A 15,643-nucleotide genomic window follows, 5' to 3' on the forward strand; every position below is an offset into this window, starting at 1 on the left:
TTTTTTTTAATTACATTTTGAAACTTTCTCACGGTTAAATTATAATATAGTCTACACCCTTAGTCGATTAAAATTATTATTGAGATTAAATCGTGATTAAATTCAAACGATTAGAAATTAAGATTTGTTAGTCCGATTAAATCGCGACTAGACTTGATTAAAAAATTATAATTTATTTTTGAATGATTAAAAGTGATTTAAATTCATGAACACCCAAAAAGATACGATCTGTGGAAGACAATATATGAAAGGCAATGATTGTTAGAAAACAGATAATTAAGTCAATATAACTTTCAAATAACCTTAAGCGACTAAACTAAGAACACGTTTTCATAATGATGTATGAAATTTTATGATTTTATATCGACATCTGCATGTTAAGCATTTCATTTTTAGAAATCACAGGTTGTCTACTCTAAAGTTAGCTCATTACGTCACCAATGACGTAATGGGCCTGTCTAAACCAACATAATTTGTTTTTCTTATACAGAAATATGTATAATTAGATAAAAATGAAGTCATTATAAATTATTTTAAGTGAAAATAATGATTAATACTAAAGTAACTAATTTAGGTTTTAATACGACACATTTGGAACGGATGCATCAGACATTGGCTGCATGTGCTTATATTATCACTGGCAGATGGTGTCTAAGAAATTTAAACTTAATATTTAAAAAAGGTTTTTAAGTATCCTCGATCGTCATTAACTATACTATACAGTCGACAGGATCTACGGATTCTACAAAAATCTATTAAACAAATAGAAAACTATAATTAGGCCTAAGAAGTACACGAAGTAGATGAAACGGAAACACCAACGATGGTTGCTTCCCAAAAGCTGCTTCTCATTTCAAAATTGTAAACTGACTTTTCCAGCCAGTATTTTCCTGATCGTCTAAAATCATTTTCGCTGACCAATTTCTATATTCTGTCCACTCTTTTTTGACAAAAGATCTAATATTTTGTCTAAAATCAACTAACCAGCAACTAGTACCATGAATTCACTCTTGTACAACTACAGAACAGAACAGAACAGAACAATTCCATGACTTTCATATTGACATCTCCAGATATTCCGTGGCATTCCCAGGGCAGGTATTTAAAATCTCACCCCTTCAACTTCGGTTTTATTTACTTCTATTAAAATTATTTAAAATAAAGAAGGAGAAAAAATAAACTGTCATAAAAGCTGTCATCAGTCGTACAATCCTTAAACGAAAAAGTAAGTAACAGGTACTAATTAGTAAAAGAAATATTATACAATATTTAGACATAGTAATACGTAGTATAATAAAGTAATAAATGATGCTCGAGTTTTCTTTTCTCAAATTCTTAATCCGACGTCAGACAGTTTAAGAAGAAAAAAAAAAGTGGTTATTAGAAAATATTTGTACATTGAGTATGAGAGAGACATAGAGAGAAACACGCGGCAGAAGTATTTTGGTTTGGCTCGAACCCAACCCCTTAGAACTTGCTAGAATAGCTAGCGATAAAACTAGGATCGTATTCCTACCGTCGCTATTTACAATATTTGAAAACCCTCTATAGAGGCAGCGCAACGCAGGCACCTCCAATACTTTTCTACAGTCTCGTTACGGCTTACGCAGGGCGCACTGAAAAACCAAGCTGGCTTAGTCCATATTAATATGAGTTTCACTTCACTATATTTCATTCTAATTCCCCCAACTTTACAAGGTTTCCCTGACTTGTTCCTACTATTTTTCCTGATATTTTCAGGCCAGAAGCTAGTTGTTAATGTTAACAATATATTTATCAGGTTATATTTTAAAGCACAGGTATCTTAACCCCCAAGTAATTTGTGAAAGCATCTCGGGTTTGGAACTGAATGATCACTGAACCTTTTCAGTCTGTTGTAGATATCAGTTGAATTGCACTTTAATTTCCTGACTTGCTTAAATGTATCAGACTTCCCAGGTTTTCCTAGATCTAAGGCAATCTTAACTTAAAAAAAATGTACTACCGCTACTACACCGACATCAACAACTACGGCTACGACAACGTTAAGAATTGTATTATCTTCCTGATTATCATTCATTTACTCGGGCGCTACCACATCAATAAAAAAATAAAAAGAGCGCAAATTTCCTCGCGCCACTTATAGCTGGCGCGTGACCTAAGCGCGAGCGTATCGCCCGGCGTGATTGGAGAGAAGCCGAAATGCCGACGTCATAGATGTTACGGAACGAAAGCCTCGAAAAGTGTGGGAAAACGTTCGCGACGCCGTTCTCACAGACTCCCGAGGATCAAAAAAAAAAAAAAAAAAAAAACATTTTTTCAATAGGGTGGATGATAACAGGCATTTCAACCCTCCCTATCTCTTTACTGAGAGAAATTCTCTTACTGCACCTTCCCCAACTAGTGATAAAGTCAAATTTAGGAAAGGTGCATGCGTATTCAATGTCTCCTGACACTTTTAAAGCGTTTAAACCGTAGAGGAAGACCAAATTACCATAGGAAAAGTACCCAATCTTCAGAAGGAACCACAATCCCCATAGGAAAAGTACCCAATCTTCAGAAGGAACCACAATCCCCATAGGAAAAGTACGCAATCTTCAGAAGGAACCACAATCCCCATAGGAAAAGTACCCAATCTTCAGAAGGAGCCACAATCCCCATAGGAAAAGTACGCAATCTTCAGAAGGAACCACAATCCCCATAGGAAAAGTATCCAATCTTAAGTGTAAACCACGATTCCCACAGAAAAATGATTCAATCTTAAGATGGAAACACCATTTCCATAGGAAAACGATCCAATCCTAAGTGTTAACCACGATTCCCATAGAAAAACGATCCAATCTTAGGTAGGTAACACGATTCCCATAGGAAAACGATCCAATCCTTGAGTGAAAAACAATTCCCATAGGGAAAAACAATTTATGAGACGACCAAAACTCCGCAGTATTTCTATGGACACTTATAGAACCATCTAAGTTGAATAAGCAGATAAAAACAAACTGCAACTACAGTCTTATCTCGAGTAAGTTTCCTGGTTCTTGGAAAGCGAGTAGAGCGGCGCCACATCTCATAAAAGAGGACATTACCTCTAGCTGGCGCACCCGTTTTCTGGCAAAGTTAGAAATCTCCCTACACACAACATAAGCGCAGCACGGAACGGAGCTGAGCCTTCTGCACTGTGACCCCGTATAAATAGCGACGGCACGTTCCCACACATCATGTTGATTATTGTTCCGGCCGTGGGGGATATTAACTAAAAGAGCTAAACCGGGGGAGGGAGGGTGAGAGGGGGCGCTCATTTTTAAAGAGGGGATCCAAAAAGGCCTATGCAATATATAGAGACTCAATCAGCCAAAAGCATAGATGGCTGCGACTCCAGCGTTGGGGGAGGAATAACACTGGGTACTGGAAGAGTGAAGTCCTTCTTTTTTTATTTTTGCACACTGTTTGAGGTTTTATTGGCGCCCCCCCCCCTACGATTTTCATCCCTCCGCGATAACCACGTGACTCTGTGATGGCATGTCCATGTCCGACACCCAAAATGGTCTAGCATTCCAACGGGCTCGGACGTTTACTAAAATCGCGCCACTTCTTTTGGATTATTTTTTATTTTTTGTGAATTTGTTGTTGTTGATTGGAAAAGGAATATTCGTAATATGACAAATAAAATGCCTCCAGAAAAAGTGCCATCGAAAGCCAGTGAAAATCGAAGGGTAATTATTGATTATGGTTATTTTGTTTATTTCTCGTGATTTAGTTGATTTGATTTTGCAATCTTTAATTTCAATGTATTGATTTGGTTTTAATTGGGCAGATGCATGCATTAATTTCAGTGTTTATGCATGCATTTTATTTGCATGCCGGTATAAATAATTAACTTAATTAAGTATTTAAATTAATGATTATTTCAATTTTCCTCGATAAATGTTTAATTTTTTTTTTGGTTTTTTCACAATTTTGCCCAATATGCAAATTTTTCCATTTTTTTTTGGTAATATCCAATTTTACCAATTTTATAAAAATTTGTATAATATTCAAACTTCCTCAATTAATTTTCTAAAAAAATCTATAGCATTTTTCACGTACTTATATGCAACATTTTTTCTAAATTTCGCACCATTATCCATTTTTTTCACTTAGTTTCGCAGCATTATCCATTTTTTCACTGATTTCGCAACTTCTATCCATTTTTTTCACTAAATTTCGCAACTATTAACCATTTATTTTTTCGCAATTCTAATCGCATAGCAGATGCCAAAAATATAGGCAAACCATTAATTCAAATTTCCCTCGATCATTATATTTTAGGCGACGAAGCCCATAATGGAGAAACGTCGAAGAGCCAGAATAAACCAATGCTTGTCTGAGCTGAAAACTCTTATTTTGGATGCGCTTAATAAAGATGTAAGACCAACCTCTATTATCCTTTAATAATATTTAAATAATGGTCAGTCGAAAATAAAAAAATACAAAATTTTAAATTCACCCGATGGGCAAATTTGATAATAATTGTAGAGTATTATAATTCTGCATAGGATTAACTTTTAGAATACATAGTTTCAATCGGACCATTTCATTACAATTCGAGAGCCACCAACCCCCATACCTTAATTAAGAACTAATTTCGCACCCAGGTGGTGTCTTACAAAAGTCGCTATAAATTTATTAAAATGGCAGGAACGAATTGGTAATTACAAATCCCTGAAACACCATATCGATAATATAGCTACGATTTAATATTAGCAATCGTCTTTAAATATCTTTAATATCATAAAAAAAATTAAAATACTTTGTAACAAAATTGCCTTAGGTAAATACGTAATTAACATAAATTTAACTCTTTGCGTTTATTTAACAGCCTTCCAGACACTCTAAATTGGAAAAGGCCGACATCCTTGAAATGACAGTTCGATACTTGCAAAATATGCAAAGACAGCAAATGGCTGGTAAGTACTGGACGCAATTTTAAAAAGAATTAGTCAAAGCCGCAGATCAGGATTTTCTTTAAATTACTAAAAAAGGTGGTTTTAAAAACATTATACTGTTATTTTCAGCAGCAATTTCGACGGATCCTTCGGTTTTGGGCAAATTTCGCGCGGGTTTTAACGAATGCGCGGGAGAGGTCAGCCGTTACGTGGAAAGAATCGAAGGAACCGATATGGGAATGCGTCAAAGATTGGTCAATCATTTGTCCCATTGCGTCAACAGCTTAAACGCGGCCGCTGCGGCTACGACTCCGCCCTTTCCTCAACCACCACAGCAACCCATGGGAAATATGCCTCAATCCAATGGACAAAGAATGCCCGGAGCGCCAAACACCAATACCAATAACAATATCAATAATCAGAATAATGCCTCAACAGCGGCAGCGGGCATCGCGTTTCCTGGAATGACACCGCCATTATTATCGCAATTGCAGGTACATTTTTATTCAATAAGAATAACATAAAAAGAAAAAACATTGTTGGTTATCAATTAATAAACCCCTCGCATCTTTTCTTTGCAGTCATTAAACGTACAAATACCAGGCGGACTAAACGCCAATGGCGACTTCAGGATGGCCGCCTTAAATTTCCTGCCTGCCGTTCAAGCAGCCGCATTAGCCGCCGCCTCGGGTCAAAACCCAAACGCCTCCAGTGATATTAACAACAATAACCCATCCCGGGAAGGACCGCAACCTGGAAACAATCAAGGTGCCACTTCCTCATCACCCAACAACAGCCCCCAAGAAGGTATATAAACAGAAACTTATAAAAAAAAGTTTAATTTCCGACATTAATCAAATTTCTTATTTAATTTTAGGTAAATTTTTCGGAGGCCTTCCACTAATTCCTAGCCGTCTACCTAACGGCGATTTGGCTTTCCTGTTACCGAGTCAAGCTTTGACCAACGGTCACCTCTTTAACAATAACAACAGCGACAATCGTAGTGGTACCGTTGGTCATCATTGGGGACCTTTGACACCAACATCCCCTATGGACGGTCACCCCACATCTCCGACGCTGTCCAGAAGAAGTACTTCTAGCCCTACTAGCACCGTCGAAAGTGCATTGAGCCCAACTGGTAGCGAAATAAGCGGGTTAAGCGAAGATAAAACTCGCCCTAGGTCAACCTCTTCACCCCAACCTAGTTCATCCGGCTTAAGTTCGGATGGTCATCAACGTCGGTACCATCCTAGTGTCATAGTACAAGCACCACCGATTAACACGAATCAGAGAACTTTGGACAATCCTCAACCTTCCTCTAACGATCCCGTTTGGAGACCATGGTGACTGACCATAACTTCCCCAATTTGACCAATGGTCCAACACAAACCAATGCATTCCCAAGTGCCTTATAACGCTATAGCCAATAACTACTACTATAATTTTTGTTTTGGTACTGTTTTTTGTTGGTTTCTACGACGTACTCTTGATAAAACCGGTGTAAATTTTATAGGTAATAATTCAATTAATGTGTAGTTAATTAATTTGATTGAAAAATTGAATTAATTTGATTAAAAATTTTAATTAATTTGATTAAATTTTTTTAATTAATTTGATTGAAAAATTGAATTAATTTGATTGAAAAATTGAATTAATTTGATTGAAAATATAATTAATTTGGATGAAAAAAATCACGAGTTCACATAATGATCTCAATTAATTTTTTTTATAATCAGTTTTGCCGGTTCTAAATTAAATAATCATTTTTGTGTTTGTTTATCTGCCTATATAGTTGTAAATAAGATTCTTTAAATTGATCTCAATGTGTATAAATATTATTATTATCATGTCCATAGTATTAATTAAAAAAATTAATAAAAAATAAAATAAAATTATTAAATAAAATATATGTGTATATACATATTTTTGGGGGGATTTTTTGAGTAAATTTATGGTGAAACCTTCTATATAAATTTCCAAATTAGTACAAAGGCCCGAAGGCAAAAGAAGATACTTAACCTCCAAGATGAGTCGATATAAATGTAGTTTGAATGTCTCACAATTTATAATTAAAATTTTCATCACGTATATAGTGGATTCATTGGAGGACGGACGGACGGTGTGAGTGAGTAAGATCTATTTTTAGTTTTTAATGTTTTTTAAAATTATAGCTATAAAAAGATTTAGCTACTCATATTTCTTTACATAAATTTTAAATTAAAAACCAATTAAGTGTAATTAGAATATAAACTACAGTTAATTCTAAGATCACCCAAAAATTTTATAGAGTCCAGGTGAGGTAACAATATTTGAAAGAATAATTATATATTAAAAAGATTTCGCTAATTTTTTATTCAAATTTCAATTCAATAGATATGATCTAATTTCAAGAACACCCCGGCAAATTTGAAATATAGATATTTTTCAAAACCGTTTGAAAACGAAAGAGATCTCCGCTTTTTTTAGGAAACGGTAAATTCTTTTCTTACCGAAAATTCTCACAAGAATATGATCCCGACAATAGTCAGCCGTTAGCATTGTTCGAAAGACCCCAACTTTCCCAGCCATACACTTTTCCTTATCATGATTTTCTTCAACATTGAAATACCATGAACCCAAGAGAGAAACTTCAGATCAAGTAAAATAGAGTAAGCGAGAGGGAAGTTACTCAAAAGATGTTATGATTTTTGGGGGTTTTTTTTTTCAAACGCGATAAATGCCTTAATTTTCAAGCGATTCAGCTGAAATTTTGTGTTCACATTGATTATATTGTCTAGAATACTCGTATCGTTTTTGGTTTTAATCGGCTGACATCTTAAAAAATGGCGGCGATAAAAGCAACAAAACTATAGGTCGCAATAATTGAGCAAAAATTGAAATTTTCAACTCGATCAATAACAACCGAAAATTTCAACCAATTCGACTGAAATTTCATGTACCGATATATTACATTCTAAAGTAACTCTATATAAAATTTGGTTTAAATTGGCTGGAGGCCATCTTGAAAAATGGCAGCCGCAATACCTCCTCTCTAGTCCAGAGTTACAGAGACGCCCCAGTTAACAATTGGTATAGTGTCTTACCCCTTGAATTCTTAAAGAAGGGAAAGGAAAAACATTTGGAAAATATGTGGTGCTCTCTCTCTCACTCAGTTTCTCTCTCTCCCTTTTTTGTGGTAGTGGTGGCATTAAAAAGATGAAAGAAGGTAGCCAGCTGCGGTAGCATAGGAATAGCGTAGGAACGGGGCCGCGAGAGCCTGGGAAAAAATTTCTCCCACGACTTTTCCGACAGGTGGGTTCAAACGGGAGGAGGACCCATGGTGGAGACTAGAGAGAGGCATTCCAGATTATACCATTACGGTGCAAACACCCACCCCCACTGATACCCCCCTCATTCCTATTAACTCCCTGGAAAAGCATAGCGAAGCATGGCTTGGTACCATGGGCACAGTCTGGAGAGATTCGTGGTCGTATTTGGTAAATTACGAAGTACACTGTTGGTTGGGGTTGATACAAGTTTCGGGATGGGATTATGAAGTCGAAAAATTAAATGGTGCGTGTAGGTAATGGCGCATTCGATGTAGGAATTTTCAATGACTCGATTATAAATTTAAATTAAATAAATATTCATGAATTTGATTACCATGGTTGGTAGGTTTTATGGTTCTTGTTTGAATTTGGAAAGCTATCCCTATATGTAAATTATTGTTACGTATAAACCGAGACACAGGGAATATTCAAACTAATTTCTAGTCGAAGTTTAGCTAGGTATTGGTAATTTTAAATTAAATTAATTTAGTTTAAAAGGTCAAAGGTAAGTTCAGGGTATTAATTAACATTTGTGAATCTTTTATTGACCCAAAATTCCGTTTGCAACAGGGGTTCACAGGTCTCAGGCGATCAGGGGTCAAGTGGCTGCGTTGATGAACACTCCTACTCGTGTTCAAGGAAAATCCAACTTATAGGAATTAGTTGAGAATATTTTAGTTTTAAATAAGCTTTCAGGGTTGCCAGACTGTTGGAGAGCCTATATTAAACCCTACAATATTGACTCTGTTTTGTTGTCAATGGGCAGCCTATAATAATCAAACGCCTTCATACTTCCTCATTACCTGTATTAACTTCTCTACATGGACCACCACCACGAATTTACAATACAAAGTAGCGTAATAAAAGCGCAAAACCATTGAACCACAGTCAGCTTTACACTAAGAGAATTCTCCATCTGGTAGTACTATACTGCTCGCGCATAAACGCAGCACGTGGGGGCTTCGCTCGAGTGCTCGGTTGACTCGGGTTGATCCTCAGAGCCCTGCCATGATCACCGGCTGCTGCCACTCGCTCGCCTGACATACGTATCGCCATTCGGAACCGCGTGCGCGGCTAGCGGAAAGGAATTTGGACGACCCGTGGGAACGGATTTTCAGTCTCTCCCGGCCCTCACGCAGCAGCAGACATTGACTAGTGTTTTGAAAGAGAAACCAGGGGGGGGGGGCTTGCTTAAAGCATGGCTCTTAAAAATATACCCTATATAGGGGATTGGAAAACAATTCCCAGTTAAAATATAGGACTTTCCATGATGTGACATGGGAATTTCCATGAAATTACAATGAAAATTTCTGTGAAATTACGCGGAAAATTCCATGGGTATTTTCATACAATTACATGGGAATTTCTATAAAATTACATGGGGAATTTCTATAAAATTACATGGGGAATTTCTATAAAATTACATGGGGAATTTCAATAAAATTACATGAGAATTTTCATAAAATTACATGAGAATTTCCATAAAATTACATGAGAATTTCCATAAAATTGCATTAGAATTTCCACGAAATTACATGGATTTTCCATGAAACGATAGAAAAATATAGTAAGGACTTAAAAATGTAGGAATACCTAGTTAAAATATATGCCTTTCCATGTCATTACAAGGGAATTTCTATAAAACTGTAGAAAAATACAGAAAGGACTTGGAAAAATATGAAAGATTGCGGCCACCAGTTCATCAATAATTTCAGACTTTCAACCCTTTTAAAAACGTAATTTTCTTTCTTACTTCAAAAAAAAAAAAACCATTTACAAGATAAAAAAAAACTGTAATAAAAACCTTGCCAAATAAACCGAACGATTAAAAAAAAATACCCACACACAAAAATTCTAATCTGCGCCACTCGAAGTCTGTTGAGTCCCTGGGAGGGTGAAGTGAACAGAAGAACATGCACGAGCTGCAAAGAAGGCAAAAAAACAACTTCTTCGAGAGAGAGAGAGAGCGTGGGAATATCCTGACCGTGAAACACTTTTTCCTTCCCAAGTTCCAAAAAAATCTCTTGAGACAGATTTCTTACTCAGCATCTAATCTTAACCCCCCTCCTCCTAGCTGCCCCTTCTTTTCTTGCTTTAATTAGACTCAGATCGCGTGGATTTTTTGATTAGGGAAGGTGGGAAGAGAGGAGGGGGCGACAATCGAAAATTTGCCAGATGCTAGTATTAGTAGTAGTAGTAGTGTTATTAAGTATTACCATCAATAGCTACTGCAGGCGCAATATTTTTGGAAATTGACCTCGAAATGAGAATAATAATATTATAGTAACTTTCATTCGTGTTTAGTTAAGCAATACGTATTTGAAGGTTCTGTTGAATTGATAGAGGAAAGGTGGCAACAATTCAAGCTTCGAAGGCACCGATTAACATCAAAAAAATTAATAGCTACTAGGCTAGATTCAAAACAAATACCATCTCGTAATGTTTATTAGAATTATATAGTTTTAGGCTAGGATAATTGATACCATTTACACCAGGATGGTGGGCTACTTGATGGACAAAGTGCATTACCAAGAAGCCTGGCTTCCTGGTGTAAATGGTATGAATCCTCCTAGTATAAGCATGGACAAACCAATTCAGCTTAGAGGAAAATTCTCGAGAATTACGGATTGAACAGTGACGAAGGCGTGCCACGTGACTCTGAATTATTTAGTGTAGGTTTAAAGTGTTTAATTGCAGCACGTGCTACGAGATGGCGTTCTTCAAGGCGGCGGTTTAACTCCATGAAGTTTTACCTTAACCATGGTGCCACCGTTTCCTTAGCAATTGCATTGGTTTATAAGAGACTTAAGTTGGAATTGGCGTTAATGTTTCAACTTAATTACGCGTCTCTCTTCGAACGTACTTTTGGTAAAATGTCGCCGCAGGGTTCAAGATGCTTTTATTTCCTGCATGCATGGGAACAATGCTTATGTTTCTTATCTTTAGGGCAGTTAATTTTTTCTGTCTTATCGTCTATAATACTATCGTGACAATCTTTTAATGGCCTATAATAGTGGAGGCTAAGTAATCACGTCACGTGATTTATTTCGACAGGAAATGGGCGTTAACTCTGTCCGTGAATTGACATACTTATAATATAAGAAGTACAAGTCAAGAAAAAAAATAAAATTATCTATCTTTCATTCAATGGAATGTTTTTAACCCCCCCACCATCTCTTATCTTTTAATTAGTGTAGAGATAAGTATGCATACTGCAGATGATGCACTTTCAAAAATATCTTCAACTTCCCCGAACTTCCCACGAAGAACTGATTTTATCTTAATTTGCAATTAAAATTCGTAGCTATTAATTCAATATTACTATTATTTATTAATTTCGCGATTTTGTCTATATCAGTTTTTAGGGTTGACAACTATAAGTTTTTTTGTTTGTAATGCAACTGTTGAAGTAACCGTTGGGTCTTTCATTAACCCAATTACTTTAAGTTACTTATATTTATCTTTTTAAGTAACGTAACAAGTACCAATGTATCAAATAAATGGAAGACTCAGTTACAAATGAAACCAGAGACTTAAAATTCTCATCATACTCTTATTAATATAAGCAAAGAAAAAAAAAATGACGTCATGTACTGGTTCGTTCGTTTCATCAGATGTCTTAGCGGCGGCTTCCAAGGAGGAGAAGAGGGATGATAATGGCAAAGCGACAAAGTTACTGGTTACGTATTCTAAACGCGTCAAGAGCAGTTGTTTGGCTTGATGGTGGTAAGAAACTGCAAAGAGGGTTGGGGGGGGGGGTGCTATTCTGAGGAGGGGAGGGGGGGACACAAACGAATCTTTTAAGATAAAGAGGTCTGCCGCAAGGTCACGTCTCCCGTTCCCACGATCCCAACCGTGACGTCACGCGCGTGAGACGAGGCTGCCATGGAGGAAAAGAAAGAGAGGGGGGGGGGGGTTCTAATCTCGAGAAAAGGGTGGGGGAAATTGGCGGTTCGCTTCTAGGCTTCCTTTCGCGCGCGTGCCCGATAGTAATCCGAGAGATTGTTTTGGAATGCATCATCCATTTCCCTATCCCCCAAAGGAAAAGTCTCATTTCTTAAGAAAAGTAACGAAATTCAAGTCTTATAGTCTTCATTAATTGTTAATTAGTATGGTAGCTTAAGGGTCGAAGGGTGCTATGAGTGTCGTAGCTTTGGGGTCGAAAGACTATTGAGTATCGTCATCGCAGCTTTTGGGGTCGAGAAAGTATCGAGTATCGTAGTTTTGGGGTTGAAAGAGTATCGAGTATCGTAGTTTTGGGGTTGAAAGAGTATCGAGTATCGTAGCTTTGGGGTCGAAAGAGTATCGAGTATCGTAGCTTTGGGGTCGAAAGAGTATCGAGTATCGTAGCTTTGGGGTCGAAAGAGTATCGAGTATCGTAGCTTTGGGGTCGAAAGAGTATCGAGTATCGTAGCTTTGGGGTCGAAGGGTACTATCGAGTATCGTAGCTTTTGGGGTCGAGAGAGCATCGAGTACCGTAGCTTCATGGGGTCAAAAGGGTATCCCTGACCCTGAGTTTCAATAAATATCTCTCAGTCTATGTAAAGATCAATAAGTGTTAAAGAGTACTTTCGATGTCTAGTATCGACATAATGAGTATGCCATTGTCTTAAATCAATATCACTACATAAAATTAATTCATACTACTCCTTTAAAACATTTGTAATCGTGGAGCGGCGGCGAGGCTGGTTTTAACGCGTACGATACCAGTTTTCTAGGCATAATTTTTTCCTCCTTGACTTCTCGAGAATAATTAATTTTCCTTTTCCCCTTAATGATTATTTATCTCGAATATATCACATTCGATAAAAGTAACATAAAGGTGATATTTTTTCTAGAGGGCTTCGAAAATAAATTTTGATACCTTTCTTTCCACGATTAAAACCGTGATTAAATTTTATCACGTTACCATATATACATATATTGCGATTTAAATTTGAATTTAATTGCCTAGATTTAAATGACATTACGCGAGACCTAGTTATAAAGCAATTAAAATAAAATTTTCTGTGTATTTAAGTTCTTCAAGGTAAAAATCCAGACTGAATTAATAATACAACTGTTTCTGCGAATTTACATTTTTTTCTTCAAATATTAGTTTTTATAATTAAGCTGGTGGCATTGGTAATTAAAAAAAATTCTTTAAATTAGGGCCTATTTAAAAAAAATTTGTTTTAACGAGTTAAATTTTAGTATTATTTATAAGGCCGAGAGAGAGTAATAGCACCCCACGTTATTTTCCCTCAGACGTTAATACTATGAAAGGCAGAGAGCTGACGATGCTGTTTAAAAGTCGTTCAAGGTTTGTATCTGTTAGTACATGTGGTGCCACCTAGGGGAGTTGCGCGAAACTAACTCTAATAATTTTATACGTGTATAGCGCCATCTATGTTGTATACGTCTCCAACACTTAAACTACTAAATTAATGCAAATATTTTTAGTTTAAAATAACTTAAAAATTATTTTAAAACTGGGTGAATGAAAACATAAAATATTTTTTGTGTATTTTATAAATTTGTTTTAATAAATAATGTTTTTTAAAGATGGCGCTAGAGTCCATATTTTTCAAAATATGCAAATCAACTAATAGATAGTTTACACACATGGAGGATTCATACCACTTACAACAGGAGGCCGGGCTACCTGTAGGACAAAAAAACCAATCTGCTTTTGTCCTCCAGGAAGCCTTCCTTGCGGTGTAAATATAGTTTGAATCCTCCATAAAATATATTTTCACGCTACTACCCTTACATTTCACACCCTTTTTCAAATCTCCTGGCATTTTCCAAGTAGCCCTAGCTGTTATCCGCGTTAGTTTTCCACGAAAATTCCAGGAAATTAAAGATAATTATGGTTTAATAATAAAGTTGAGCCAATGACGGCGAGGAGTTCAACACTACCCAAAACATTACGAAAATAGTGTCTGACCTCTTTACATTTAAGCACGGTACCCATAAAATCTGAACCCTTGGTGAAATAATCGGTCACCACTTTGTTACAATGTTCAGTTAAAACGTTACCAGGGCATAGCGTAGTAGGTAAGTTAGGAATCTCATTCAATGACTTTGCAAACTGCGTGGTTGTCGCGGTAACGACATATAACGTAGGGACACTAGAGGAATGTCTTTAAAGGCAGTTAGTCAAGCAATAAGCCGATTAACCCAAACCTAAGTACAGGGTGTTGCAAAAAAGGTAGGTAATTATAGGACGGAAGTACAGTGGGAAATCAATTCTTGTTGTTTAGGGGTCGTCCATTGTGGGGGTAAAATGTAGTCATAAGAAGCAACGTTTTCGATTTCCCACAGAACCAACTGTACTTCCCTCCTATAACACCCTGTATATGGGTAATGGTATTGCTAACTTGTCTTCAATGTAGCAGTGTATGCAAGGATTTGAATCGGTCAAAAGATTTTTTGACGCGCTTGGATACCTTTCCCCCGGCGGGGCAAGAGACCCATAGCGTGGGCGGTCGCCCCATTCATTCCTACAGTTCATTCATTGGATGGCTGACTATTAACACACGCGTGCTGGTTTACTTGAAATCATATAATCCAGAAAAATTGTGGGTGGTTTTTTTAAGTGCAAAATAATATTGACATTAGAGTCTTATTCCCATTCCCAAAAGTAAATGTAAGACTTATTATTAAGTTTTTCTCTTTACAAGCTACGAAAGCTAACATGATATAATTTCGATGTAAATGACGTATTTTATCACCGAAATTGAATTAGTTTCAAGATGAAAACCATTCAGTAGTTTTCCATTTCATTAAAAGGAAAAAATTATTGGTCGAAAGTTTTGATGATAAAAATTGGTTATAAATTTCAACCTTCAACAATAAATAATTCTGTGAAATCTGTGGCGTATTAATACTCTATCTCATGCGCAGAACGATGCGCAAAAAACGAGTAATCCATCCCTATAGATGTAACGAAGGTACGTTATGTTTTATTTTGCCCAATTCAGATTCACCCCTAATAGAATTTCCCTGACGGAATTTTCTTAATAATATCATCATTATTACAAGAAAAATACGCCCAACCATCCATAAAAAACCTTCAATTAATAATAATAACAAAAAGAATAATCATTAACGGTGACAGGTAATATCATTAATCTAGATTAATTAGGTTCCAATTTCGTAACAATAACAACAGAACGATGGGATGAGATGTAGCCTGGTAATAATACCGAGTTTTCCAAGATTTCTTTCCCATCCATAAATCATAAAAACTAACAAAAAAAAAAAAAAACCTTCGAGGACAAAACGGAGCTAGCGAATTTAAATATCAAATTCGCTCAAAACCCCCCTACTGATAGATAATCCAATAAAGTCGAGACCCATCCTTTTTAGTGTTAGACGAAAATAACAAGGTTTTATACGGTAGAAACACTCCAAAGCCCGCGTAAAGGTTTCACTCAAGTATTATAC

The 15,643-nt window shown here is 36.3% G+C and overlaps 1 protein-coding gene and 1 long non-coding RNA gene across 3 annotated transcripts in view; one reads left to right on the forward strand and one right to left on the reverse strand.

Moving 5' to 3' along the window:
• Window positions 1–15,643, reverse strand: part of LOC149702440 (uncharacterized) — a 100,465-nt gene that overhangs the window by 60,182 nt on the left and 24,640 nt on the right. The gene's annotated exons all lie outside the window — the stretch shown is intronic.
• LOC149702452 (uncharacterized) lies at window positions 3,311–6,809 on the forward strand. 2 transcript variants are annotated; one of them, XM_089866253.1, is made up of 6 exons: window positions 3,311–3,692; window positions 4,288–4,383; window positions 4,838–4,925; window positions 5,037–5,398; window positions 5,486–5,711; window positions 5,782–6,809. In XM_089866253.1, exons 1-6 carry the CDS (start codon window positions 3,636–3,638, stop codon window positions 6,249–6,251), a joined length of 1,299 nt encoding a protein of 432 aa, XP_089722379.1. In that variant the 5' UTR covers window positions 3,311–3,635; the 3' UTR covers window positions 6,252–6,809. The 2 variants fall into 2 exon arrangements, with proteins under 2 accessions (XP_089722379.1, XP_089722378.1); XM_089866252.1 differs by having other exon boundaries at window positions 3,312–3,692; window positions 5,034–5,398.

The sequence above is a fragment of the Phalangium opilio genome, unplaced genomic scaffold, assembly GCF_054372755.1.
Source record: "Phalangium opilio isolate 3A_F unplaced genomic scaffold, DU_Popi_V2 ptg000017l_1, whole genome shotgun sequence".
Lineage (NCBI taxonomy): Eukaryota > Metazoa > Arthropoda > Arachnida > Opiliones > Phalangiidae > Phalangium > Phalangium opilio.